Genomic DNA, 26,503 nt, shown 5'->3' on the forward strand with positions numbered 1-26,503 from the left:
GTGCCCCCACCTTTGGGGGTCCCAGTGTCGGTGGGACCCGGCCCCGGTGCCGCCACCCGGGAGGACCCGCAGCCCAAGACCGGCGCGCCCCCAGTCCCCGCCGCCCGCTGCCGCTGCCGGTGCAGGCGGGCGCGGGGCGGCGGCGGGCGCGCGCGCGGGGGCGCGGCGGCGGCGGGCGCGCGCGGGGCGGAGCTGGGCGCCGGGGGCGCGGGGCGCGGGCGGCTCCGGCTCGGTTCTCCATTCATTGGGATCGCGGCGGGCTCCGCGGCGGCGGCAGGATGGCTGCTCGGCTGTCCGCGCTCCTGCCCCTGCTCCCGCTGCTGCTGCTGCTGCCGGGCCGGGGACCACCGGGGGCCCTGGGCAACCGGCACGCCGTGCACTGGAACAGCTCCAACCTGCAGTGAGTGCGGGGCTGGGCGCCGGGGCCGCGGCGGGGGAGGCCGCCGGTACCGGTACCGGTAGATCGGGGGGGGTGTCCCCGGCACCGGGCGGGGCGGGAGGCGCCGCCGGGAAGGACACGGCGGGGGCGCGCCGGGGATCGCGCTGAAGGATGCGCGCAGCAGCGGCGGCGGCGGCAGCGGCGACGGCGGGGGGCGACACTGGGCCGGGGGCGCGCGCGCCGGGACTGCGGGACCCCCCCGGTGCCGGTGCCCGCGCGGCGCCCCCGTGCGGGAGGGGTCGCCGAGTTCCCGGTTACTGGTGCGCTGCCCCTCCCGGCCCCGCGCACCTCGCCCTGCCCGCGGAGGCGGGGGCCGTTCCCGGCGCGGGGCGGGGGGGGGGGGGCGGCGCGGAGGGGGCGGGCGTGCAGCCGTCCGTCCGGCCCGACCCGACCTGCGGCGGCTCCGGTCCCCGGGGCCGCGCTGCCGGGCGGGGCGCGGGCACCGGCGGGGTCGGGCTCGCTGCTGGAGCGGGGCGCGGCGGCTGCCGGCGCGGGTGGGTCGGTGGCACCGGGGACCGAGCTGCCCCTCCCCGGCGGCGCTGAGCCGCTCCGCGGCGGGTCCCGGGGTGCTGGAGGCTGAGTACGGCCGCCCCGCCCGCCCGGGTGCGCCGGGCAGCGGGTCCCGGTGTAGCGCCGCCAGACGCGCCCCACGCCTGTCTGGGCGCGGGAGCGGCACCGGCAGCGCGGGGAGGGGGGGGCTGACAGGTGCCCGCCCCCCGCCCCCCGGTGCCATCCCGGGGGGGTCCGCGGGGGCGATTGGGGGGCTTGCAAGTGGAGATGTGCAAACTGCCGTCGTGCCCACGGCCACCGGGAGCCCAGCTGGTCGGTGGGGCACGGACCCCCAGCACCTCCCTCATGTCCTGCACCGGGAGCTGCGCCCTGTCCTCATCCCCCCCGGGGGGGGCTGCATGGGGGGCATGGCAACCGCACCTGGGGCTGGCACATTCTGTCCTCGTCCCCCCGGGGGGCTGCATGGGGGGCACGGCACCCACACCTAGGGCTGGCACAGCCACACCGGGGGCAAGCGGGCACCGCGCAGGCTTTGGGGTGCCGATGGGCACAGCTGGGCTCCTCCTGGGGAGGGGGGCTGCACGTCCATGGACCCGTCAGGGAGCTGCGCCCGCCGCTATCGCCTGTCTCCCCTTCCCTCGCCGGCGCAAGCGCTCAGGGGTGTGGCGGGGGCACGCGGCCAGCGGAGCATCCCCTGGTCCCCGTTGGTCCCAGGGCTCCCCTAGCCCTGCGCCCCTTTGTGCAGGGAGGGAGCGTCGCCCAGCAGCTCCTTCCCCTCCCATTGAGATTGTGTCGCCAGGCGGAAGCTCGGGCCCCATAAATTGTGCGTGTGTGCGACGTGCCGAGGCGCAGCACAATGGCGAGGCGCTTAGTTCACCCCGCCACGCTTGGGCATCCCCCTGCGCCCCGCTCCTCCGGCCAGACCCTGCTTGCCCACTGGCTTCATCCCCACGCCGTGACATTGCTGGGACGTTGGCGGGTGGCAGACTCCTGTGCCCTCACCCTCGCCCCGCCACGACCGAGGGGCCTACTCTCCCCACCCTACCGCCCGCAGCTGTGCGCTGTGACCCGGTGCTGCCCCGGCACCTCCCAGGGGACGCGGCAGAGGGGGTGCCGGTGGTGTGCCTGCTGTGCCAAACCGGGGGTGTTGCAGCCAGACACCCGCACCCGCTGCGCACGCATCTCTGGCGCGGCTGCGAGCGTCCAGCTCAGGGCACGGGCGGCGCGGTGGGGGCGGCTGCGGCAGAGACGTGTCCCAGGGACTCCGGAGCGCTGATATTTATTGTTAGGCAGTGCGGCAGCTCGGCCGCAATTATAGCCGCGCAGCAAAGTGTCTGGATTAGATAAATTATGGGGGGAATTAGGCTCCCTGGGCCGCAGCCTGCAAATCCCAGCAACCCCGCTGCAATCAGAGCAATAAACAAGCCCTGCGCGGCCCCGCGGGGCTCTCTGGGGAGGGGGGCACGCCAGCAGGCTTGGCTCTGGGCTGCTCCTTGGGGGCTGCGCCAGACACCCCAGAAATTTATTGCATCTCCTGCTGCACCGCCCTGGATGCCCCTGCGGCTCCTCTCGGTGGGGGAATGGGGTGAGGGGCCACCCTGTGGAGCCCACCGTAGTCTCGGCAGTGCCTTGAGGAGCATGGGGCTGGTGGCAGCTCACCCCGCTTGGACACGCGGTTGTGCTTCTCCAGTCCCTGGGCCACTGCGGGGGACTGCTGGCGGTGCGGGGGGCTGGGGAAGGCCACTGAGTGGGCGAGGCACCCCACCTGCGGTGGGTTTGGGGTGCTGATGACAAAGCCCGAGGGAGGTGCGAAGGTGGGATCTGAGGCTTGGGGCAGCACAGCTGTTTGATCCTGCTCAGCCAGACTGTTGGTCCGGCTTTCCTTTCTGTCTGTCCTGCTGTCTCTGCCGGTGGCAGCCAGCGAGCCCCGGGAGCGCGGGACAATCCTTGGCTGGTCCTTGCCCTCTGCTCCCAAGTCCTGCTGGTAGGAGTCATGGTGGCACAGGGTGAAGGTGCAGGGCAGCTGCGACCCACCCAGTGCTGGCATTTGGCGTGGGCTGCATCCTTGGGGCGCCCCATGACGTGGGGCTGGGGGGTCCTAGTGCTGTCCCCAGCTGAGCCAGGCCCTGGCATGCTGGTGCACTTGGGATGCCACCTCCCTGCTGGGTGTCCCAGATGCTGCGGTGGGGACAGCAGTTTGTCCCCTAGAGTGGGCACAGGCATGGCCAGCTCCCCCTGACGCTGGTGCAAGCCCCCAGGAGCCCCCCAGAGCAGGTTGGGGCAAGCCACGCTATGCCCTGGCTCTGCTGTGGTGACTGAGGGTGCTGGTGCCAGAGGCCTCGGGGCACCTGGTGCCGTGGAGGGGGAAAAGCGGGGTGCTGCACGATGGGGGTACAGAGGGTGCTGGTGCCCAGGCAAGGCAAGCGGGTCGGACCCACCTGTGCTCAGGGAGGGCCCAGCATCGCGTGTGGCCCCCCCAGCCACTGGCGCTGCTGCCGCGCTTGCCTCTTCAAGGCGGCTTTTATCTGGCTGACTCCGTGTTGCAGGCGGCGAGAGCTGGAGCAGGCTCTCGAGAGCCCTTGCATGGAGCAGCCTCTCCAGGGGGAGCGTCTCGCGCAGGAAGGAGCTGGGGCTCTGCACCAGCTGGGGGTCTTGTGGCTGCCCTGGCTGCTGGCTCCTCTATAGCTGCTGGACCCTGACGCTGGAGCTGTGCCCGGCCAGGTCCCTTCATTGCATCCGCTGGCACCCACAGGGCTGGGGTCAGTGTCACCTGCAGCAGGAGAAAACCCGTCCCCAGTGGGTGCCAGGGGCATCCAGCAGGAGGCGCTGCGGGGTGGCGGGGCAGTTGTGCTGGGGCGGGGGGGTAGTTCCCCGTCCCACTGTGGGGCTGGAGGTGGGGAAGGTGGTGATGCTGCCTCTGAGCGGCTAATCACCCAGCCCCGCCAGCTGCAGCATCCCCAGGCAGGGGGCTGTGGCTGGGGGGTTCCACCACCCATGGCTGTGGCCCCAAGCTGGTCCCCATGGGGCACAGAGCCCTCAGCCACCCGTAGGTGCCAGCTGTGGGGCTGGGTGCTGGCGGGAGCTGCTGCCCTGGGGCAGAGGGTGCCGTGCCCCGTGAGTCACGGTGCTGGGCGGCACTGAGCCCCGGCGGCGCAGCCGGGGCCCACGGGGTTCCTGTGGGAGAAAGGGCTGTGGTGTCGGGGTGCGGGGGCTGTCCCGGGGTGCAACAGGGCCGGGGCCACCTGCTCCTGCCCAGGCTGGTAATTGAGTCACTGGTTGCAGATTGATGGTTTAATTAAAACCCAATTAGAAACCTCATTGATCTTGTTAGCAAAGCGGGAAGGTATGGGCTTTAGCGGGGATTAAAGGGATTGTGTGGCCATCGATGGGGATGGGGGGTGCAGGGGCACCTGTAGGGCAGTGCTGGGAGTCCCGGGGAAGGCTGTGCCCGTTACCCCGAGGTGGATGCTGCCTCATGGCACCACGGTCCCTTCATCTGTCACCATGTCCCTGGGGAGCAGCCCTGTCTCCTCGGGAGCCCCGATTCCCCGAGCGGGGAGGTGGCCCTGGGGACGCCGTATGCCGGCGATGCCTTTTGCACCCACACCTTGCGGCTGCGCCAGGCGAGTTGGGGGGGAGGACGGGGGGGGCCGTGCCGTGGCACCATGCCACCTGTGCGCGTGGGCTGCATCGCAGGCGCTGTCTGCCGAGCCAGCGCGCGTGTGCGTGGCTGTCTGGGCGCCGTGACTGTGCAGCGCTGCCTGCGTGGGGAGGGCTGGCACGGGGGGGCACACCGAGCCGCCCATCTCCCCCATGGCTCAAAAGTGGGTGCAGGCAGATGGTCTGTGTGTCCATCCCTCTGTCCGTCGGGGTGGACCGACCGCGGCGATGGATGCGCCTTCACCTCTCGCTGTTGCGCGGGGTGACTGGAAGGGGACTGCATAAATCAATGGCACTTTTTTGTTCCCTGGCTGATCGATGGGCCCCGGATGTGCCGAAAGGGCGAAGCTGCCGGAGCCAAACAAAGGGCCTGGCTGGGGTGGGGCGGGGGGGGGGGTCCAGCCTGGCACCCGGTGTCGGGGGGCACCATACCATCACCCGCATCGGAGGACACCCCGCATTGCCCTGGTCCTTACCGCTGGCACCACCAATGTGGGATGCTGAGCCCAGATCTGGCCCTGCTGCCCTCCAGGCCTTTTCTGCACCATGGGGATGAGCCTCCGCAGCACAGGGGTCCGGGCAGGGGTCCGATCCCCCCGTGCCGCTGCTGCCGGGGCATGCTGCAGTGCACCAGGCGCTCCCTAGCAGTGCATGAGCGAGCGTGCGGTGCTCAGCCCAGATTTATCGCAGCAGATGGGAGCAGAGCGGCCGCCCAGTTTACCAGTGGCTGCGGCTTGCCAGGTAGCCAGGGTCCTGCCGGTGCGGGGCCGGTGGGCGCTGAGCCCAGCTTGTGCTCGGGACGGTTCTGCCAGGGGGACATCCATCTGCCCAGCACCGACAGGCTGCTGGAAGGTACCACTGCCTTGCAAAGCCCTGCTCTAAAAATGCAGTCGTGCAGAAGTGATGCTGCCCATTCTGCTCCTGCGCTTAACCCTTCGGGCACTGCTGGAGCCCGCCGTGCCCTGCTGGGTGCACCTTGGCTGCTGGAGCCCGGGAGGCCGGGGGCTCCATCCTGATCCAGGTTGCCTGTTGCTGGGGCTTCCCCATAGTTGTGGGTGCCAGCAGGGACAGGGTGGCCTGTGCTCGTGCTGGGGTAGGTGTCAGTGAGAAAGGAGGCCGAGACCCTCACTCCGGGTGTCTATTCCCATCCTTCTGCCCAAAACCAGGGCCCAGGGGCTCCCTGCCTGCTGCTGGGGCTGGGCTGCGCATGTGGGTCTGCCTGCCCTGTGCTGCCAGATGGTGCTGCAAGCTTGGGGCGCTCTGGATTCAGGGTGTCCTGCTGTGTGGGGTGCTGCTCTGCACCCACGGGACCCACGGTGCAGGGGCTGAGCGTTGCAGGGACGCAGTGCCATGACTGCAGCAGTTGATGGAGTCCCCTGGACATGCCCCAGGCCACGGTGGCCCCATGGCTCTACCCATTTGGGGCCATTCTCCAGCCCCTCCCAGCTGGTGATGATGCTGTGATGCCTGTGAGCTCCTGGCACACAGCAGTGGCCAGCAGTGTCCGTGGGGCTCGTTGCCGTGGGGAGCCAGGCTGCTGGCCCCTGCCACTCCATCTGGGGGTCCCCTGTACCCCTCTGCTGCGGTGCTGGTGTGCCCCAGCCCAGAGGGAGACCTTGGTGCTGTGTGGGACAGTGCTCGTTAGCGAGTCTGTTTATCAGAAGCCACGTTTCTTAATGAGCCCCAGTGAGGGGTCCCAGGGGTGTGTGTGCCTCGGCGGTGGGTGCCACAGGGGAAGGGGGTGGTTACAACCCCCCCGGCACCACAGGACAGGGTTTCCCGCAGCATGGCAGGAGCTGGAGCTGGGTGTCACTCCCATGGGTGCAGAGACCCGGGGCCGATCCTGGGGAATGTGCTTCCTCCAGCCCCTCGCTCCGCTGGCACAGCCGCAGCCCGGCCGCGGTGAGGGGCAGCCAGCTCGGGGCACGCTGGCGTCCCAGCCCTGCGTCCCGCACGGAGTTAATTGCAATTTTCTCCTCGGGGCCATTTCTTTAATAACAAGTTTTTTTTCTCTTCCTCCCCCTGCCCCCCCCCCCCCCTCCTTCCCACCACATCAAAGGGGGAAGATGAAAGGTCCCGGCGCCCCGCGGAGCAAGGGTGGCTGCCTCAGCACCTTGCTGGCGGAGGAGTTGCCCGGCGGTGCCGGGCTGGGCTGGGGAATAGCGGCTGCATGGCGAGGGAGGTGCCGCGTGGGGCTGCGCTCCCAGCTTCACGGGCGATGAGACCTGTTGGCCCCCCAAGGCCCCCCAGTGCCGGTGGCAGCCCTCGACGGGGAGGCAGCGCTGCTTGGGTCCCCCTTTGCCGGCGGATGCCGGGTCCCGCTTTGGTTCCCTCTCCAGCACCTGGCTTTTGGGGTGCTGCGTGCCAGGGTGCCGCGGGTGCTGGCAGGGTGCCGGGGCTCCCCAAACAGCGCCGGGGGCGCTCGCGCAGGGTGGGGCGTCTGCACGCGCAGCCCTGCCCGCTGCCTGCCCAGCCCTGCCGGGGAGACCCAAGAAGCCGGTTCCGCTGCGGGCAGGGCCCCAGGGGGGGTGACGGGACCCCCCCGTGGGGCGAGGGCACCCCGAGTGCTGGGTCAGGAGCTGGCGGACCCGGGTTTGCCCTGACAGGTTGGGAAAGGAGCCCCGAGCCGGAGTGATGCGCCATGGGGGTGCCCAGCCGCACGTGCCAGGATGCTGCAGCCCACCTCCCGGCGGAGTGGGGTGAGCGACCCCAACCAACGCAGCAGGGCTGGGGGGCTGCAGCGGCGCGGTGCAGGGTGGCATCACTGGTGCTGAGCCGGGCGATGAAGCGACGGCCGGTCAGGGTCCGGTGCTGCCACGGCAGCTCGGTGCAGCGCCAGCACCTCGCAGCGCTGGCTCGTAATTAATTGGCAGGAGCAGTGGGTCAGCGCAGCAGCGAGGATTACGGCGGCCGGGATTTCCATCGGGCGCGGATTAGGAGCCAGCGGAGCCTCTCCTGAGTGGATCTGAGGGGATTGCCGCTCCTAATCAATGTAAATGAGGCTCCCCCAGGGCCACCCTTTACGGCATTAACCAACTAACGGGATTAGCCAAAGCAGGGTGAGAAATCCTCTCTCTGAGCTGTGGCGCGTGGCGGGGCTGGGGCCGTGGTGGGCAGCCGCCGTGTGTTGGCTCTCGGCTGCCGGAGCTGCGGAACGCCGGGGCTGCGTGGCGAGGGCCGGCAGCTGCACCCCGCAGCGTCCCCGAGCACCTGCAGGACCCTGGTGACCATCAGCCCGGTGGTGAGGTCGGTTGGTCTGTCCCGCTGCGTCTGTCCCCTCCTTGAGGCCACCAGCATGTTCCTGGCAGGTCACCGGCTCATGCACCTTGTAGGCATCCACCCATGTGGGTGGCTTGGCACCCACAGCCACGTCCCTCCCGCCCCACGCTGGCCTGTGCCCCCCGAGGCGGTGATGCTGTGGGGTTGCGCAGGGGTCCCAGTGTGTTGGGGAGCTCCAGATAGAGGTTGAGCAGGGGGATACTGCTGCCCCCCCAGGTCCTTGCTTTGGGACCTGCCCATTCTCCAGCCTCTGGGTCTCTTTCAAAGGCGGGGGGGGGGCAGCGTTTGGGAAGGTGCAAGGGGTGTCCCTAACTCCCTGTCCCCTCCTTCCCTTGCAGCCTGCGGCGGGAGGGCTACACGGTACAGGTGAACGTCAACGACTACCTGGACATCTACTGCCCACACTACAACGCCTCGGTGCCCGAGCACCGGCTGGAGCAGTACGTGCTCTACATGGTGAATGCGGAGGGCTACCGCACCTGCAACACCAGCCAGGGCTTCAAGCGCTGGGAGTGCAACCGGCCCCATGCACCCCATAGCCCCATCAAATTCTCGGAGAAGTTCCAGCGCTACAGCGCTTTCTCGCTGGGCTACGAGTTCCGCGCAGGGCAGGAGTACTACTACATCTGTACGTGGGGTGCTGGGTGGGACCCCTACACACCTCTCCATCCTTGGCTGGGTCCCCCGCATCCCACCCCAGCTGGTCCCACCACACCACGTCACCCAGTTGGGCCCCTTGGCATCCCTGCCCTGGCCAAACCCCCCCAGCCCCGGGAGTGGGCACCCTGAGCTCAGGGCTGGGGGTGTGGGGTGGAAGGGGGTTGTGGGGAGGGTTGGAAGTACAGGGAGGGTATGATGCAGGGGTGAGATGGGGATGTGGGGAGCAGGATGGGGATGTGGATGGGGGTGCTTGTGCAGGATGGGGCTGCTGGGGGGTGCTGATGCAGGATGAGGGTTCAGGGGATGCTGATCCAGATGCAAAACCCAGGGTGCTGATGCAGGATTGGAGTGCTGGTGCAGGATGGGGGTGCAGGGTGCTGATGCAGGTGCAGCTTCAGGCTGCAGGGTGGGGGTGCTGCTGCATCCCCCCAGCCCAGAGCGCACCCCCAGGCAGGGCCAGACCCCACCATGGCCAGACCCCCGAGCCTCGGGGTGCTCAGGACGGGGGTCACCCCCTGCGGAGCCACCCCAGCCCACTCTTGCCTTGCAGCCACGCCGACGCACAACCACCGCCGGGCCTGCCTGAAGATGAAGGTGTTCGTGTGCTGCGCCTCCAGTAAGTACCCCTGTGCCCCTCCATGGGGGCTGCGGGTGAGCGGGGGGCGGCACGGCCAGCGGGTGGGTCCCCCATCCCTGCTGGGGGTGGGCTGCAGCGCAAGACGGCCAGGGAGCGTGACCCCCTCCCCGTCCCCTCTCTCTTGCAGCATCGCACTCCGGGGAGAAGCTGGCGCCCACCCTGCCACAGTTCACCCTGCGGCCCGAGGTGAAGATCGAGGACCTGGGTGAGTCGGGCAGAGCCCCTGGCCCCACAGTGCCGCGTCCCCCCTGCCGCCACCGCCCGTGGGGCAGCCCCAGCCGCGGGGGGGTGGGGGTTCGGGGCCGTCCCGGTGCCACCCTCACCCTCTCACTCTTCCTTACAGACAACTTCAACCCGGAGATGCCCAAGCTGGAGAAGAGCATTAGCGGCACCAGCCCCAAGCGGGAACACTTGCCCCTGGCCGTGGCTGCTGCGCTCTTCCTCATGACGCTGCTGGCCTCCTAGCTCCTGGCGCTGGTGGGGGCCCGGCCAACGCGGCTCCACCGAGTGGGGACCCCCAGACCTGCTGCCCCTCCTGAGAACCAGCGGGGGACCACCACAGGACCACCCCGGCCCCTCCGCACCGCTATCCCCCTGCCCGGAGAGCTGCCCCACGGGGCAGGGGGCTGCGGCACCTGCCGATCCCGGCTGGGACTCGCCCCCCACCCCACCAACGGCTGCGGCCACGGCCACGAGGATGCGGCTCGGTGCTGCTGTGTGCACCGCACCTTCCGCCGACACCATTCCACAGCGCCGAGTCCTGCCTGCCAAATCCTGCCCGCAGCCCACACGGTGCCCCATGGCTGAGGGGCAGTGCCAGGCTGGGGAGCCCAGTGAGGGCCAGGACCCCCAGGGCCGGGCAGCCTGTACATACCTATATAGAGATCTATACATACTGTACAGAGAGTGACTATATAGATATATCTATACTGTACCATAGGCAGCGGTGCCAGCCCCGCGCTGGCTTGTACATAGTCGAACGTGTTGGATTTTCCTCGTCTTCCGTGAAGACCCGACCTATGCAAACGCACAGACACTTTTTGGGGAAAAAACAAAACAAAAAAACAATCTCAACCTTTTTTTCAAGTGCTTTGGCTGGTGATTTTCATATTCTGCTCTTAGTCTATTAAAAAAAAAATAATAAAAGGATAAAAAAATGTGACCCCTGTCACAGCAGCGTGCAGCGCTCCTGGCCAGCCGTCGGCCAGCTCTGCCCTCCAGCGCAGCGGGCTCTGGCCGGAGCAGGGGGTCAGGCAGGGGCAGCCAGCACCAGGTGCCGACCACCGTGCCAACCACCTCGCTGGCCCTGGGCACGACAGCTCCAGTCACAGGCTTAGCGCCTCTGCCAGAGAGGGCATCCCAGGGGGATGCAGGGTGCAGCTTCCCGCTGGCTCTGCTCCCCATCAACCCCCTGGCAGTGGCACGGAGCAGCCGGCGGGGACCTGGTGCTGCCCGCAGGAGGATGGCATGGACCACAGGCAGCACCCGCAGGTAAGGGCAGTGCAGGGCCGTGGGCAATGCCCTCAGCACCCATCCCTGGGGTGCTGGGCTGTGGTGGCTGGGGGCACCCTGGGGAGGAGTAGGCACAGGAGAAACATCCTCGTCATCCTCACCAGCTGCATGGGGTGAGTGACTGTGGGTCGGCACCCCGACGTGCCTGGGAGCTCCATGGGAATCCCCGCATCACCCCCCCCCGCCGGCACGTCTGGCTCTGCCGGGCATGCCAGCTCCTGTGCTCCTGGGGGGACCTGGCACATGCCTGTCTGCGGCAGCTCCTGTGGGAAGGGACGATGCTCTGGGCTCCCCCTCCGGTGCCCCCAGCGAGGCAAGGGGGTGTGTGGGGAGGGGGTTGTGCCCTGGGACCCACTGAGGATAGGGTTGCTGCTACAGGGGGTGCCACGGGCTGAGCAGGAGTTTGGTGCAGCCAGCACCCCAAAACCCCAGTGGGTGCTGGGGAGCAGCCGTACAGGTCCTGAACCTGCACCCCACTGCACCAGGGGGGCCCAGTGCCCCCAGGGAGCGGGGCAGCCGCTCTTCCCACAAGGCAGCGTGGGACCAGGGGGCCTGCAGCCCCTCTCCCAGTGGGGACTGACGTTCCATGGACGTGGCCTCGGCTGGGGGGACCCCGCAGCTGTTGCAGCAGGGTGGCTGCTCTCCCCCCACCCCAGCTGGCACTGGGTGGTGGCTTGGTGTCCCACCAGCCCAGGCTTGTCCTGGTGCGGGAAGAGCTGGTGAACCCCCCCACCACCACCCCAGCTGGCGCTGCTGGGCGGTGGCTCGGTGTCCTGCCAGCCCAGGCTTGTCCTGGTGCGGGAAGAGCTGGCGAACCCGTCAGACGGGTCCTCCGAGCGCTCCCACAAGGCAGCGGGCTCCCCACGTCCCCCCCTCCCCAGGCTCCTGCAGGCCTCAGCCCTCGACCCCTTCCCCAGGGACTCGAGGTGCCACCCAGCACCCAGCTGCTGACCCTGGGCTGGGTGGGCACAGCGTGGCCAGGGTCTGGCTGTGGCAGTGTCACCCAGGGCTGCCGAGGGCTGTATCCCCCCAGATGCTGCAGGGCTGCGTCCCCTTGGATGCTGGGGACTGGCCACAGCCCCTGTCCCGGCATGGGGCCCCGCCGGTGGCACGCGGTGCAGTGGGCTGGGGGGCCCTGTTGGCCGGTTCATCATGGCGGGGAGTGGAGCACTGAGTCAACCGCCCTGGTGCAGTGCTGCATGGTGAGCTCCGCTTGCAAAATCCGTCCTGCTGCTTGCCTCAACCTTGGCACTGCTCCCTGGCGTGTGCGTGGCACTGCCGCCAGCTCGGTGGGGACTGGCCACCCAGCCCTGCTCCACTCCGTGCCCTCGGGCAAGGCGCGGTGTGGCAAGCTGGGGGCAGCCTGGACCAGCGGGGAGACACTTGGGATGCTGCTACGGGGGATCCCCCAAACCCTGCTGCCCCAAGGCAATGGGGACCCCTCATTGGGACCCCAGCACTGGGCCTCGGATGCCCTGTGGGTGCTGGCGGGACTTCCACAGCCCCAGCAGCAGCTCTGGCTCTGGGCACGGGGTGTGTGCCTGGACTGGCCGTGCGGCACGAGGCTTTGCATCACCCCGTGGCAGCATCTGTCCTCCGCGGGCAGGGCTGGGTGCATCCCGCTCTCCGGCCAAACGCGTAAGGGCCTGGCGTGGCCAGCCAGCCTCAGGGACGCGGCTCTGCCCCTGCTACGCGCAGCCTGGCGTCGGGCCGTGCCTACCTGCTGGGCTGCACGCAGCTGGTGCAGCACGTCACCGCGGCCTTCGCTCCCAGCTGCGCACTGGACGGCTCCTCTTCCTCCCCCAGCCTCACGGCTGGTGACGTCAGCCCGGGCAGGGGCTGGGGCACACCTGGGTGTCCTGAGCTGGGAAACCATAAATAGTTTGTCACAAGCTCTGCGGCCTCTGGCCAGCCCCACCTGCCCCGTGCCACTCTGCCGTGCGTGTTTATGGTGCGAAATGGCTTCACCTTTGTCCTGCAAACTGCAGCCAGCGCAGCAGGAGCCCTGCCTGTGCGGGCACTGACCCCGTCCCACCGTCACCCAGGGCGGTCCCCAGTCCTGCATGCACCACGTGACGTGGCCATGACCTTGCACACGTGCACACCGCCGCTGGCACCTCTGGTGTTGCTGCAGGTGGGTGCCCACCCTGCACGGGGTGCTGCCCACCCACCCTGCACGGGGTGCTGCCCCCACCCTGCATGCTACTCACCCTGACGGTCAACCCATCCCTGCCACGGCTCATCCCCCGCCACCAAGCCACTGGTGATCCAGCACAGGGAGGTAACGGGGCCCCAGCTTGTCCCTGGGGCTGTCCCCGGTAGGGACACATGCTCATCCTTCCTCCCCCGGTCCAGCCACCAGTGCTGGCACTGCCCTTTTGCTGTGGGCCAGGCAGGGCGGTGACACTGGGATACGGCCAGGTCCCTGTGGCCTCGTTCCCAGCCTTGTCCCCATGCGCTGCTGCCCCTGCCCCGGGGCTGGGGACTGTGACAGAGGGGACAGGGGCGTCCGGCAGGATGGATCCAGTGTGGTGCTCCAGGAGGCTCATCATTCCCTGGGGCTTGCACCAGCCATGCCAGAGTGGGACAACACGACCTTGGTGCTCCCCGCACCGCTGCTCCCTGCCTCAGTTTCCCCAGGCACACAGCCTGTCTCTGCCGGTGGTACCGGAGCTGTGCCAGGATGCCGAGGAGCAAAGCAGCTGTGGTGCTGCCCAGCTCCCACCACTGTCCAGCTGCGCCCATCCCTGCGGGCTGCGCGTGCCACGCTCCGGCTCTCTGATCCCGGCAGGCTGCGGCCCCACGGGTGTTCCCGGGAGGTGCTCCCCTGTGCAAGCCACGGCAGCGCCGGCTTCCTGGGAGCAGGAGGCCTCGCACAGTCATTACGGCGCAGGGGATGATGTCAGGCCTGGCCGCAACCAGGGAGGATGAAAGAGAAGAAGCGGGTTCCCCTCCCGCAGGAGCCGAGGGTGGGGAGCGAGGCCGGGATGCGGGGAGGACGTGGGGGATGCGGGTGGGATGCGGGGTACCCAGCCCCATAGCTTTGACCCTGTGGGAGCCTTTCGGAGCCAACAGCCGCTCTCCGGTTCCAGCCACGGTGCCGGCGCCTGCCTGAGCCCCTCCAGCGTGCCAAGGGAGCGCTCCTCGCACGGCTGCAGCGGCGGGCATGCAACATTACCCACAATCAATGGATCATTATGTAATAAACAAGAGGAAAGTTGTTTTGCAAATGCGGCTGAGTTATCACTTCACAACACGGCGGCGAAGCATCTCTCCGCCGGGCTTAACAAGGATGGATCGGTGTTGGGGGCAGATGGGAGCAGATAGCGAGCCGCCGCGCTCCCCGCCAGGCAGCCAGCAACGCGCCCGCTGCACCCGCTGCGCCCGCAGCCCCCTGCCCTGTGCCAGCGGGGGTCACGGGCCAGGGGGATTTCACAACATGGAGCAAACAGAGTAGGGTGGGGGGGTGGGAGCGAGGTGGGGGGTGCATGCAGGGTTTGGCCAGTGCTGGAGCAAAGTCTTGGGCAAGCAGAGGCAGCTGATAAGGGCAGGGAGGAGCGGGGGGTGGTGGGGGTGGTGGTGGGGGTGGTGTGCTGCCCCTGCTGCCACCAGCCCCTCCTGGCCCCCAGCCCCTTCTCAGCCCCCACTGCGGCTGCCCAGGCCCCACGCGCCCAGCAGAACAGACAAGGGGGTCCCATGGCTTGGGCTGGGAGGGGACAGGCCTGCAGGGTACCCCCTCGGCAGCTGTTGCTCCCCAGCAGGGAGGGGACGCCCACAGCTCCAACGCTTTGCCCCGTCCCCCCCGGGGCTCACACCGCCGCGGTGGGGAACAACCCCGGCCTCACCCCATCATCACCCCACTGCTGCAGCAGGGGGGGACCCCCTGCCCACACCCAGGCAGGATCACAGGTGCCAGCACCACGAGGCAGGACCACGCTGCTGCCATTGACCCCTCTGCATCTCACCCGCCCGTGACGGGCTGGGGGGGGTCCCTGGCCCTGTGCCACTGCCACGTGGGGGTGCCGCCCCACATCTCGCCTCCCGTGATGGGGTGTGGGGGTCCCCGGCAAGTGTCACTCCGGCGTGGGGCCGCCCCCCCGCACCCCAGTCCCCCGGTGCCGGGGTGTGGGAGTCCCGGCCCGGTGCCTCTCCCGCGTGGGGCCGCCCCCCCCGGTGACGGGGTGTGGGGGTCCTTGCCCTAGGCCGCCCCCCCGCATCTCATCCCCCCGGTGACGGGGTGTGGCGGTCCCTGCCCTGGGCCGCTCCCCCGCATCCCGGCCCCCCGGTGCCGGAGTGTGGGGGTCCCGGCCCGGTGCCGCTCCCGCGTGGGGCCGCCCCCCCCGCCCGTGTTGTTGTTGTGTCGCGGCCCCGGGGCGCGGGGCGGGGCGGGGCGGGCCGGTGGCGGGGCCGTACTTAAGGCGGGGGCCGGGCACGGTGCCCGCCCGGCGGAGCGCGCCCGCGGAGCGCATGGAGCGGCGGTGGGTGCCGCTGGCCCTGCTGGGGCTGGGGCTGTGCTGGGCGGCGGCGGCCGACCGCCACACCGTCTTCTGGAACAGCTCCAACCCCCGGTGAGTGCCGCCGCCTCCTCCCGGTGCCGCGATCGGGACCGGCCCCCCACCCCCCCCCACCTGGATCGGGACCCGACGGCGCGGACGGTGCCGCTCCCCCGGCGGCCTTTGTCCGGGACGGGCGGCGGGGCCGGAGTCTCCGCAGGGTTGGGCTGGAGCGGGGGGGCGGCGGGGCTGGAGGGGAGGGGGCCGGTGCTGAGCCCCGGTGCGGGGCCGGTCCAGGTGCGGCCCGGGGGGGCCCTTCCGTTCCCAGGGCCGAGCGGCAGCGGGGCCTCTTCCTTCCCCGCGGGGGTGGCGCGGCGCCAGCCCCGGCGCCGGGCACAGGGAAACGTGTTGACAAACATCGGGCTGGCCGCGGCCCCCGCCGCCCGGGCAGGATGTGCGGGGGGGGCTGGCCGGGGACCGGCGTCCCCCAACCCCCTTGCTGCCTCGGTGTGGGCTGGCGCTGCGGGGTGGCCCCGTCCCGGGCCTTAGAGCCCCCCTTCCCCGCCCCGCCGCCCCCTCCCCCCCCCGAGCTCTGACCCCCTGATTGTACGAGTGCCCCCCTCACCTTGGCGGTAGGGCTGCCCCCCCCCCCCCCCCCCAGGTTCTGCCCCCCTGGTTGTACGGGTGCCCCCCAGGGCACACCCCCTCCAGACTGTAGGAGTGCCCCCCCTTGGCTTTAGGGGTGCCACCTCCACTGGGCATCCCCCCTTCCAAACTGTGGGGGTATGGATGTCCCCCAGACCATGACCCCTAGACTATAGGGGTGACCCCCCCTGTGTGGGCCATGATCCCCAGGCCGTATCCAGGCATTGTCTCCCCAGGCTGTAGGGGTGCCCCCCCCCCCGAGTGCCAGCTCCCCCAGGCTGTAGGGGGGTGTGTACACCCAGGCCATGCCCCCTAGACTGTAGAGGTGCCCCCACACCCAGGCCATGCCCCCCAGCCTGTAGGGGTGCCCCCCCTGCCATGGGCCATGGTCCCCAGGCTGTAGGGATGCCCCCACACCCAGGCACCAGCCCCCCAGGCTGGAGGGATGCCACGTCTCCCTACCTGTAGGACCCCCCCACGTTGTAGGGCTGTGTGTCCTTCCCCCCCCTCCGCCCCCATCCCAGGGTTTCCAGAGCAGGGGCTGGCCTGGGGGGTGGCCATCGCTTTCAGAGGCCACTACAGCCAGCGAGGTGAGGGGTCCCTGCGGTGGTCCCCGGCCGGCTGCCAGCCCCCCTGCCATGGGTGAGGTGTGGGGAGCAGCAGGCGCTGGAGCCGGGCTGGCTGCCCCACGGGCGAGAGCCGCCGACGCCGCCTGGCTCTGGGAGCGTTGGGACGGGCAGGGCGCGCGTCCCAGTGGGTCCCCTCCCTGCTCCCGGGGAGCACTGGGAAGGGGGTTGCGCTTGCCAGTGGGGTGGGGTGGGGGGCTGCTTTGGGGGGTGGGCCCAAAGCCAGCCTGGGCACCCTGGGACTCAGCATGGGGAAGGGTGGACTGAAGGTTGCCCTGTTGTGGGCTCCGAGGAACTACTGTGGGCTGGAGGCTGCGCTCCCTTGACCTTGTTAATCAGGGGGGGTGGGGGGGTTGGGGGTGCAAGGGAAGGGACCCCCCCGTGCCTCTCCCCGCTGGAGCTGACCCCTGCCTCCCTCCATCCTGCTGCAGGTTCTTGTGGAGCGACTATACAGTGGAGGTGCGCCTCAACGACTACCTGGACATCATCTGCCCGCACTACGAGGAGGGGAGCGTGGACCCCCGCACCATGGAGCGCTACACCCTCTACCTGGTGGAGCTGGAGGAGTACCAGGCCTGCAAGCCCCGCTCCAAGGAGCAGATCCGCTGGGAGTGTGACAAGCCCAGCGCCTTGCACGGCCCAGAAAAGTTCTCGGAGAAGTTCCAGCGCTTCACCCCCTTCACACTGGGCAAGGAGTTCAAGGAAGGGCACAGCTACTACTACATCTGTGAGTACCTGGGGGTCTGCCGTGGGGCTGGGGTCCCTGCCAGGCTTCCCCCACGCCCCCTTACCCACATTCTCCCTTGCAGCCAAGCCCATTCACCACCACGGGGAAGCATGCCTGAAGCTGAAGGTGATGGTCGCTGGCAAAGGCAGTGAGTATCACATGGACCCCCAGACACCTCCAGGTCCCACTGGTGCCCCCCCCTGCTTCTCGCTCACCATGTCAATGCCCAGCTTGGCCTTTCCTGAGCTGAGTCACGGCCGGGCCGTGGCCCCCTGCCAGCCCCGGGCTGTGGGCACGCCTTTGGCCAGGAAGGTGCCAGTGGCTGCCAGGGGGGGCACACAGCCCCCGGTGGAACCTGGCTGCGGGGGCCCCGGGAGGTGCCTTTCACTGCTCTGACCCCGTGTTTGTTTTGCAGCTCCGGCACCGCCTGTCCCTGCCTCTACCCAGAAGGGGAGGATCCAGGCAGGTAGGTTGGTGGCTGCAGGCAGGCAGGCGGGTCTGGGCGGCCATGGGGCTTGCAGGAGAGCCGGGCTCAACCCGGCTGCTCTCCTTGAGGGGGGCGTGGGGGACCGGGCTGGCAGCAGCCCCCGCGTGGGGTGATGTGTTACTGGCTTGGGGCATGGTACCTCCTGCAGGGATGCTCACAGCTCCTCTCTCCCAGCAGATGATGCAGCTGCACATGTGCTGAGGAGTGTGGGGCAGAACTCGGCAATGCGGAGCAGCAGCCCCATCACCTTCATCAGCTTCCTCCTGCCCCTCCTGGTGCCGCAGGGGCTGTGAGCCGCCCTGCCGTGCCTGGACAGACCAAGGCTGTTGCCGCTGGGGACAAAGCTAGGATGCTTGGGACCCCTGTGGTCCTCACGCACACCCGGGGGGCGGTCTGCCCTGTGCACACCTGGGCGAGGAAAGGATTTCTCAGTATTACAAGGCTGGAGGGCCCAGAGCCAGCGGAGCAACCAAAGCCTGGAGCCTCCTCTGCTCCCCCGGCCCTCGCAGGCAGGATGGTCTCAGCAGCTGGAGGCTGAGCGCGAGCCTGGGGCCAGAGGGTTTCTGTGTGTCCCGGACTGGAGGAGAGCAGGGGGCTGGCACCCCTGCCCCAGAGGCTGAGCTTGCCTATGGACGGGCCTTGGTGGGCTTAGACTGTGGCATGTCCCGCAGGCGGGGATGCAGTGCTGGCCCCGTGGCCGGCCGGGTGCCACTGGTGCTGGCTGCGGCAGCACCCTGGGGGCTGCGGTCCTTCAGTGTCACTGGCTCTGGGAGCCTGGATGTCTCGGGATGCCCAGCAGCCAGCGGAGCGGGGCTGTAGGAAACATCCCCCTCCACACTGTGCTGTGCCCCTTCCCCATCCTTCATCCCACTGCACATGGGGGTGGCGAAAGCAGCCCTCACCCTGGACCCCCCATCCCCTCTGCTGGGTGCCAGAGGGGCACCCGCAGTGGCACCCTGCGCAGGGTGCTTTGCCTGCCCCAATTTGTACAGCTTTCTAACACGGGAGTTTTTATACGATTGTCTTGAATAAATAACCAAGACCATGTGGAATGTGCATGGGGCTGGGGGGGGGGGGGGGCATGAGGGGCTGTCCTCTGCACTGTGGGTCTCATTTCCTCTGGCCTTGGAAAGAGGAATGGCCCATGCAGGGTGTTTGTGCTGGTTAATTAATTAATTGGCTGGTGTTTGCAGAGGGCTTTAAAGTGGAAGAGTGCCACAATGTGCTGGCACTATCGGGTGTTTTATCTGGTGACACAAAGCCCTGCTGGGGGTGGTGGTGGGGTGCCCCTCTCTCCTGGGCACAAGGGTGAGGGTCCCCACCTGGGCCAGCAGCTGTTCCATGGGTGCAGAGACACACGTGCACACACACCCCCAGCCCCAGGAGGGGGTTGAGGTGGGCCCAGAGCCCCTGGGGCTGGGCAGGGGGCACAACCTAGCTGGACCCTGGGGGGGGGGGGGGGGGGGGGGGGGGGGGGGCTGGAAATGGGGCATCACAGGGCAATTGGAAACCCACCACCACCAAGATGTGAGTTAGTGGGGTCACAGAGATGTAGGGGTGCTGGGGAATCGGGGGTCACAGGGATGTGGGACGGTGGGGTGGTGCTGGGGAGGTGGGATGCAGGGGGGTGGGGTAGGGGGGTGCTGGGGAGCAGGGAGCATCCAGGGATGCAGGGTGCTGGGGAAATGGAACCTGGGGGGTGCTGGGGAGGGGGAGTGGGTGTGTGTCCAGGGGATGCAGGGGGGGGGGGGGGGGGTCCCTGCACGGGAAACCGGGGCTGGGTGTGTGTGTGTGTGTTCCCCCCACCCCGCTGTGGGGGGTGCCCCATGGGTTCGGACCCAGCCCATCGCGGTGGTGCCGGGGCTGCTCGGGCCGGTGCGCCGGGGCACGGCGCTGGCCGCCCGCTCGGTGCCCGCCCGGTGGCGCGGCTGGGCCCGCCCCGGTAGTGCGTCCCGCCCCGCCCCGCCCCCCTCCCGCCGCTGCCGGGGCCCGGGGCCCGGTGGCGCGGCCCGGCATGGCCCCGCTGCTCGCCGCCGCCTGCCTGGGCTGCACCCTGGCCATGTTCGGGACCGGGCTGTGAGCGGCGGGGGCGAGCGGGGGGGCACCGCGGCCGGGTTGGGGGTGCAGTGGGGTCATGGGGGGGTGGATGGGGTGCAATGGGGAGGGCACCGGGGCCAGTTTGGGGGTGAAATGGGGGCCATGGGGGGGTGAGGGGTGTTGCAACAGGGAGGGCACTGGGGCCAGTTTGGGAGGTGCAATGGGGGGTTTTGGGGGTGCAATGGAGAGGGCACCGGGGCCAGTTTAGGGGTGCAATGGGGAGGGCACTGGGGCCAGTTTGGGTGTTCAATGGGGACCATGAGGGGATTTTGCGGGTGCAATGGGGAGGGCACCGGGGCCAGTTTGGGGGTGAAGAGGGGGCCATGGGGAGATTTTGGGGGTGCAATGGGAAGAGCACTGGCGCCAGTCTCGGGGATGCAGTGGGGGGCTGGTGGGGTGATTGGGGGTGCAATGGGGAGGGCACTGGAGCCAGTTTGGGGTGTGCAGTGGGGGCCATGGGGGGCTGGTGCAGAGGGCTGGGGCCGCAGTGGGGCAGCACAGGGTCTGATGCAGGGGTGCAGTGGCAGGGGAGTTGTGAGGTGCAGTGTCGCAGCCACTGGGGCCGGTTTGGCAGGGCTGGGGTTGGGGGGTGACAAAGCTGAAGGCAAAGGACAGGGAGGGCTGGGCGTGCCGGGGGCGTTGAGGGAGTAGGGGCTGGAGGAGGGGTGGTCACAAGTGCAGTGGGGGGCCTGGGAGCATTTCAGGGTGCATGTTTTGGGGGTTGCCTGCTGTCCACAGGGACTGTAGCCCCCCCCAGCACTGCATGACCCTCCCGCCATGGCACTGGCACCCAGGAGACTGTTCCCTTCCACTCTCCCTAGGTCCGACCTCTGCCAGATGTTGGCAACCAAGAGCGTGGAGAACATCCAGTTCCTGCCCTTCCTCACCACCGATGTCAAGTACAGTGGGGTCAAGCCCTGGGGGGGTGGGGGGGTGGGGGTGTGTCACATGCAGACATGCAGGCTGGGGGGGTTACATGGCAATAGGGGAAGGCAGAAGCCCCCAGGCGAGCGCCCGGCTGTTCGCCCTGCAGCAACCTGAGCTGGTTGGGCTACGGCTGCCTGAAGCAGGACTGGACGCTGATCACTGTCAACGCCATCGGCGCAGCGCTGCAGACCCTCTACATGCTGGCATACCTCTACTACAGCCCCTCGAAGGTGGGGGACAGCTTGCCTGGGTCGGTGGGGGGTCAGGGGAACCCTTGCCCTGACTGTCTACCCCCTCCCCACCCCAGCGCCCCGTGCTGCTGCGGAGTCTGCTGCTCTTGGCCGTGCTGGCTGCTGGCTACGGCTACTTCACCCTCCTGATTGCCGACACGCAGACACGCCTGGTGCGCCTGGGGCTCTTCTGCAGCGTCTTCACCATCAGCATGTACCTCTCGCCGCTGGCTGACCTGGTGTGTGGGTCTGGGGGAGCCGCAGCAGCACCGGGGCTGCCCAGGCCAGGACCAGCCTGACATTTGCTTCTGCAGGCCAAGATTGTCCGGAGCAAGTCAACGCGGTGCCTGTCCTTCCCACTGACTGTCACCACCTTCCTGGCCTCCACCAGCTGGACGCTCTACGGCCTGCAGCTCCACGACCCCTACATCACGGTGGGTTGGGGCGGCGGGTGGCCAAGGGACGTTCTCCTGTCCTGTCCTGTGCTATCCCATGTTATCCCATCCCATTCTATTCCATCCCATGCTTTCCCATCCTATACTGTCCCATGCCATCCCATGCTATCCCATCCTGTCCCATGCCATCCTGTTTTATCCCATCCTGTTCCATGCTATCCCATCCCGTTCTATCCCCTCCCATCCCATCCTGGCCTACCCCATGCCATCTCATGCCATCCTGTCATGTTCTATCCCATCCCATCCCCTCCCATCCGTCCCATGCTATCCTATCCCACCCATCCCATCCTGAACCATCCACCCCATGCCATCCCATCCTGTTCTATCCCATCCCATCCCATCCCATCCCATCCCATCCTGAACCATCCACCCCATGCCATGCCATGCCATGCCATGCCATGCCATGCCATGCCATGCCATGCCATCCCATGCCATCCCATCCTGTCTTACCCCATCCCATCCTGTCCTATCCTGTGCCATCCCGCACTATCCCGTGCCATCCCATCCCATGCCATCCCGTTCCCCACCCCGTGGTGTTCAGCCTAGCGCTTGGCACCAGGCCGACCCCCATCCGGCGTCGTGTGTGTCACACAGCAGAGCCCGTGACTAGGCTCAGCGAGATGAGTATTGATTTTAATTAATTAGATGGTATAAGGCCAATAAATCTCCCCCAGCAACGCAGGGCTGGTGGAACGGCGGTGGGGGAGGGCAGCAGTGCCATGAGCTGGGTGGACCACCCCCTGCGCCCCCTGCCACGTCCTCCTGCAGGTCCCGAATGTGCCGGGGATCGTCACCAGCGTTGTGCGTTTCTGGCTCTTCTGGCGGTACCCGCCGGGCCAGGACAAGCCCTACAGACCCCTGCACGCCTGAGGGGGCCCTGCTGCGCCCCGAGGAAGGAGCCCACACCATGAAGGATCCCCCCAACCCCTGCCAGTCTGTTCCAGCGTGGACCATCCGCAGGCACCAAGCTCCAGGTGCCACCGTGGCACTGCTGTCCCCCTCGGCTAAGGGCTACCTGCTCCCGGCAGGACTGGGGCCCTGGGAGGGCACCTCCTGTCCCTGCCGCCACAGCGCACCCTTGCCACCGTTCCACCAGCCCTTGGTCCTTTGGTGATGGTTGGGTTGGTCTCAGGGATGTCTTCGGGGTGCCAGGAGCCCCCCAACCCCCCCATCCCTGGGCACCCCGCCTGTCCCTGGGGGCCCCTGGATGATCTTCCATGCCCATGGCTCTGCCGCAACGCTGGGCTGGGGCTGCCGGGAAGCCCTGCATCTCTTTTGTACGAATTTAAGTGCCTTTTAATAAATCAGAGACTCTTCCCAGTGCCTGGTTGTTGTTCCCTCCCTCCTGGTCTGCTGGCTTTAGAGTCCGGGACGGCTTTTGTCCCCACATCTGCTTTGTCCCCAGGATGGTGGGGGCTCATTCCAGCACCCCCTGGGCTCTAGCAAACCCTCCTCCAGCAGCACCCACTTTCTGGCAGCGAGGAAAGAGCATCCCAGGGGGGAGCCAGCACAAGGCTGGGTTGGGGCAGGGAGGGGGCACCCAGGACAGCAGCACTGCTGGGGGAGGCTGTTCTAACCCCCACCCCACCCCCAAGCAGCAGCCTGGGGATGCTGGTCACCACGTGGCAAGAACAGTCATTCTGCAGCTTCGACACGAGGCTTGCTACCGGCCATCACGCCAGCAAATTTATAATCAATTAAAATCCTCACTAAAACCACGACAATTGAGTGTGCACAAATCAGGCAGCCATTGGCATCGACCCAAACTCAATTAACAAATTGACAATGATCTGGAATGAAGATATCAGGCAAGCGCATCAGCAGAGGGATAAGAGCGCATTTGGGTGACCAAATTACACAACAGACACCGGAGCCTCATGAAAGGCAACCCCCAGCGGGGCAGGAGCCCCATCCCTGCGGCTCCGTCGTGCGGGCAGGTCCTCCAGCCTGGATGACGCAGGCCGGATTAAGGAAGCGGTGACGAGGACTTTGGCAGAGCCTGTGCTACGGCTCAGACGCTCGTTTACACCTTGCAACGTGGCCTGGGAAAAATCAATAGGGAGGCGAGCGGCAGGAACGGGGCTGGGATGAGAGCGGTGGCTGGAGGGGGAAGGCGAGCTCCCGCTGCGCTGCGGCACGCAGCCCTAGCCGGCGTGGCTGCCGGGCTTGCCTGGCATGCTCCATCTTGCTGCCACGGCCGGCGGAGCTGGAGCTCCCCTTACCTGCACTGGCTGCGCTTGCAGGTGTCTCTGCCGCAGGGACTCGCCCCGGGCCCACGCTCGCTCCCCCCCACCGCAGCACCCGCGTTTCCCAGCGGTGAGGAGCCCCCCAGCAGTGGGGTGCAGCTCCCAGCCTGGGTGACGGTGCTGCTGAAGGACCGACTGCCTGGGGAAAGGGCAGCTTTCTCCGCTGACGCACCGGGCAGAAACTTGGCTGCCGACCGGTCATTCCGGCTGGCATGTGCCGCAAGCGGCTGGCGGGAGTGGCCACGATGTGGGAGGCCAGAGGTGAGCGGAGCATCCCCCAGGGATGCAAGCGCTTGCAGCAGGCATGTCTCCACGCAGGGAGAAGCTGCTGCCATGCTACTGCCTACCGAGCTGCTGGAGGGCTATGAGTAGCCCCTGGATGGTCCCGAGTAGCCTGCAGAGGGCTGTGAGTAGCCCACGCAGGGCTGGTTGCCCTTGCCCTGTGCCCAGGCTGCGGTCCCTGCCCCAGAAAGGCACCATTTCGTCGAATCCAGTGTGGTGCCACCTCACAAACAGCCGTGCACAAGTGAGACCACGGGAGCTGCCCACCCTGCTCTGAGCTGCCATTGTTGCTCAGGAAACAGCTAATTAGTTGCTCCTGCTAATTAGCCTGAGTCCTCCCTCATGATACCAACTGCTCCTTTTTGCAGAAGGATGCGCAGCCGATAATTAAAAACAAGAAAGTCCTTTGGCTGGTATGCGAAGAAGCCGGGGAGGCTGCCAGGAAGGCAGGCCCTAGCATGTGTCACCATCAGCCGCGCAGCTCTTCCAGCCGGGCCGGCAGCGTGGGTCTGGGGCCCCCCAGGACAGAGGGGCACCCCCGGACAGAGCCCCTCCTGCCCACAGCAGGGACGCCTGCGCTGCAGGGCGCCCGTCCCGGTGCTGCGGCGTGTCTGCCTGCCACTGCCCACGAAGGTGAGGGCAGAGGAGTGGCAGCTGCAGCCGCTGCGCCGGCAGGAGCGGGGAGCAGCCCCCCGGCGTGGGCTGAGCCACCCCAGCAGGCTGCGGGAGACCACAGGCTCTGGGCACTCTGCATTTTAAAGGCTGCGCTGCCTGCTCCACCCAGCCAGCCTCTCTCCTCCTTCCCCTGGAAACCGGCCAGCGAGACCGAGATGAGTTTTCTCCAGCTCCCACCTGATTTCTCCAGCTCCCACCTGACGGGGTGAACCACATCTGAAGGGCAACCGGGAATGTGCTCTGCCCGCAGTGCTACCCAGCGCCGCGGGCCTTCGGGGCAAGGCCCAATCCTGCCCTCGCCACCTCGCATCCCTGCCTCTACAGCCAAGCTCCAAGAAGCCCGGAGAGGGAGAGGCCAGGCTGGGCTGGGGGGGGGCTCCCTGCAGGCTGGGGGGAGTGCTGAGAGGGGACCCGGGCCTGTGTGGAGACCCCTCCCTTGTGTGGAGCTTCCCAAGCACCAGTCTCATGCTGGGGAGATGACTGATTCCCCACGAGTGTGGCTTGGGGTGGTGTCCCGAGGTCTCTGGCTGCCTGCGGCCCCCAACCCGAGCAGCACCGCCCAGGGGAGCCTCAGCCCGGGCCCCCCCCCCCGGGAGCACCAAACACGGCAGCAGCCACGGTCCCTCAGCTTTATTGGGTCAGAAGCGCAGCCCTCGCCGACGCAGGTCAGCCCGCGCCGCGCTGATGTGCTCCTGCAGCTCAGCGGCCGCCTCCTCGCAGTCGTTGAAGGTGGCCAGGCGGTAGCCCACGGTAGCCAAGGAGTAGCAGCCAAAGGCCACCAGCAGGTAGACAGGCAGGGGCAGCAGGGCCTGCCGGCACGGGGCGGGCAGCCGCAGCCCCGGCGGCGCCAGCGCCAGCGCGGCCCAGGCCGAGCCCAGCAGGGCGAGTCCACACAGCCACTGGCCCAGCTTGGTCATGGCGGCCTGCGGAGAGAGCGGCCGTGAGACGGGACCGGGTCGCGCCCGCCCCGAGCCCCCCGCCCCAACCGGGCCCGGGCCCATCCGGGGCCTCCTGTACGGAACCCGCCCCGAATCCCGCCGGGCCTTCGCCCACCTGCCCCGGACCCCTCGGAGCCCTCCTGAGCCAGCTGAAGGGCTGCTCCGGCCCCAGGTACCGGCCCCCGCCCCCACCTGAATGGCTCTCGCGCCCCGCGCCCGCTCAGCCCCGGCGCGGCGATGACGTCAGTGCAGCGCGCCGCAGCGCGGGGGCCGCCGGGAGCTGTAGTGCCAGGCAGTGCCACGTCGCCCCACGCAGGCGCAGTGGGAGGCGGCGGGGCTCCCCCTGGCGGCGGGGCGGCGGCACCCCCGGGCCAAGGCTGGCCCCGGTGCCGCAGGAAGCGCCGGGATCTGGCGGCGGCAGCCGGGCGCAGGAAGCATCTGGTTTCCTCCGCGTCCGGCCTTGGCGGGTGGCGGGGAGCCGGCGTGGGAGCAGGCCCTGCCGGCCCTCCCACGGCTCGCAGGGCCTGGGCCCTTCCCACGGCTGCCCCTGCCCGGTGCAGCCCTGGTGCCCGGCCGTTGCCCCCGCCTGTCCTGGGGAAGGCACGGACAAACTGGGCTGCACCAGGACGGGGGCCCGGTGGCCAGCTGGGGCCAGTGCTTGCCCCTCCTGCCACAGCTCCCCCTCCCCATCACTCACTGGAGCCCCGAGGACCCCCCAGGCCCCCACCAGCTCACTCCAGCCGGGCCAAGCCCCTGTGGCACCAGAGCCTGCTCTGACCCGCCCGGCTCTGCTGGGATTTTCCTCCCTTGCAGGTCCAGGCAGACGAGACGCTGTCAGCACATTTTCCCTGCAAAGCAGCGGGGGGGTCGGCAGCTGCTTCCCTGCCCCGGCTGTGCTCCGCTGGCCTGCACCGGGCTCCCCCGGGCACCAGTGAGGTGGGGAAGCCACTCCAGGCTCCGCCGCAGCTCAGACGAGTG

General features: G+C 68.4%; 4 protein-coding genes across 5 annotated transcripts; 3 read left to right on the top strand and 1 right to left on the bottom strand.

Annotated features, from left to right (window-relative positions):
- Window position 1: 1 nt before the first annotated feature.
- On the top strand, window positions 2-14,864 carry EFNA3 (ephrin A3). Its single transcript, XM_080369056.1, has 5 exons — window positions 2-400; window positions 8,227-8,516; window positions 9,099-9,164; window positions 9,313-9,390; window positions 9,529-14,864. The coding sequence occupies exons 1-5, from the start codon at window positions 279-281 to the stop codon at window positions 9,648-9,650; spliced, it is 678 nt and encodes a 225-aa protein (XP_080225182.1). The 5' UTR covers window positions 2-278; the 3' UTR covers window positions 9,651-14,864.
- A 24-nt stretch (window positions 14,865-14,888) lies between these two features.
- Window positions 14,889-18,722, top strand: EFNA1 (ephrin A1). Of its 2 annotated transcripts, none has more exons than XM_080369059.1 (5): window positions 14,889-15,265; window positions 16,893-17,188; window positions 17,271-17,336; window positions 17,604-17,654; window positions 17,850-18,722. In XM_080369059.1, exons 1-5 carry the CDS (start codon window positions 15,165-15,167, stop codon window positions 17,966-17,968), a joined length of 633 nt encoding a protein of 210 aa, XP_080225185.1. In that variant the 5' UTR covers window positions 14,889-15,164; the 3' UTR covers window positions 17,969-18,722. The 2 variants fall into 2 exon arrangements, with proteins under 2 accessions (XP_080225185.1, XP_080225186.1); XM_080369060.1 differs by having other exon boundaries at window positions 14,891-15,265; window positions 17,853-18,722.
- Window positions 18,723-19,578: 856 nt separating this feature from the next.
- On the top strand, window positions 19,579-22,707 carry SLC50A1 (solute carrier family 50 member 1). Its single transcript, XM_080369058.1, has 6 exons — window positions 19,579-19,751; window positions 20,594-20,671; window positions 20,806-20,929; window positions 21,007-21,168; window positions 21,244-21,363; window positions 22,153-22,707. Exons 1-6 carry the CDS (start codon window positions 19,690-19,692, stop codon window positions 22,252-22,254), a joined length of 648 nt encoding a protein of 215 aa, XP_080225184.1. The 5' UTR covers window positions 19,579-19,689; the 3' UTR covers window positions 22,255-22,707.
- A 2,495-nt stretch (window positions 22,708-25,202) lies between these two features.
- Window positions 25,203-25,866, bottom strand: DPM3 (dolichyl-phosphate mannosyltransferase subunit 3, regulatory). Its single transcript, XM_080369067.1, has 2 exons — window positions 25,718-25,866; window positions 25,203-25,510 (listed from the first exon to the last, which is right to left on the bottom strand). The coding sequence occupies exon 2, from the start codon at window positions 25,502-25,504 to the stop codon at window positions 25,226-25,228; it is 279 nt and encodes a 92-aa protein (XP_080225193.1). The 5' UTR covers window positions 25,505-25,510; window positions 25,718-25,866; the 3' UTR covers window positions 25,203-25,225.
- Window positions 25,867-26,503: the final 637 nt, after the last annotated feature.

Source organism: Falco punctatus (genome assembly GCF_963210335.1).
Source record: "Falco punctatus genome assembly, chromosome: 18".
NCBI classification, from domain to species: domain Eukaryota; kingdom Metazoa; phylum Chordata; class Aves; order Falconiformes; family Falconidae; genus Falco; species Falco punctatus.

Excerpts from the sequence above, each read along its gene's own strand:
- EFNA3 (XM_080369056.1), top strand. The coding sequence starts at position 279 with ATGGCTGCTCGGCTGTCCGCGCTCCTGCCCCTGCTCCCGCTGCTGCTG. Across the intron at positions 401-8,226 it reads TGGAACAGCTCCAACCTGCA|CCTGCGGCGGGAGGGCTACA; the intron begins GTGAGTGCGGGG and ends CTTCCCTTGCAG. Across the intron at positions 9,391-9,528 it reads GGTGAAGATCGAGGACCTGG|ACAACTTCAACCCGGAGATG; the intron begins GTGAGTCGGGCA and ends TCTTCCTTACAG.
- EFNA1 (XM_080369059.1), top strand. The coding sequence starts at position 15,165 with ATGGAGCGGCGGTGGGTGCCGCTGGCCCTGCTGGGGCTGGGGCTGTGC. Across the intron at positions 15,266-16,892 it reads TGGAACAGCTCCAACCCCCG|GTTCTTGTGGAGCGACTATA; the intron begins GTGAGTGCCGCC and ends ATCCTGCTGCAG. Across the intron at positions 17,189-17,270 it reads GCACAGCTACTACTACATCT|CCAAGCCCATTCACCACCAC; the intron begins GTGAGTACCTGG and ends TCTCCCTTGCAG.
- SLC50A1 (XM_080369058.1), top strand. The coding sequence starts at position 19,690 with ATGGCCCCGCTGCTCGCCGCCGCCTGCCTGGGCTGCACCCTGGCCATG. Across the intron at positions 19,752-20,593 it reads GCCATGTTCGGGACCGGGCT|GTCCGACCTCTGCCAGATGT; the intron begins GTGAGCGGCGGG and ends CACTCTCCCTAG. Across the intron at positions 20,930-21,006 it reads TCTACTACAGCCCCTCGAAG|CGCCCCGTGCTGCTGCGGAG; the intron begins GTGGGGGACAGC and ends TCCCCACCCCAG.
- DPM3 (XM_080369067.1), bottom strand. The coding sequence starts at position 25,504 with ATGACCAAGCTGGGCCAGTGGCTGTGTGGACTCGCCCTGCTGGGCTCG.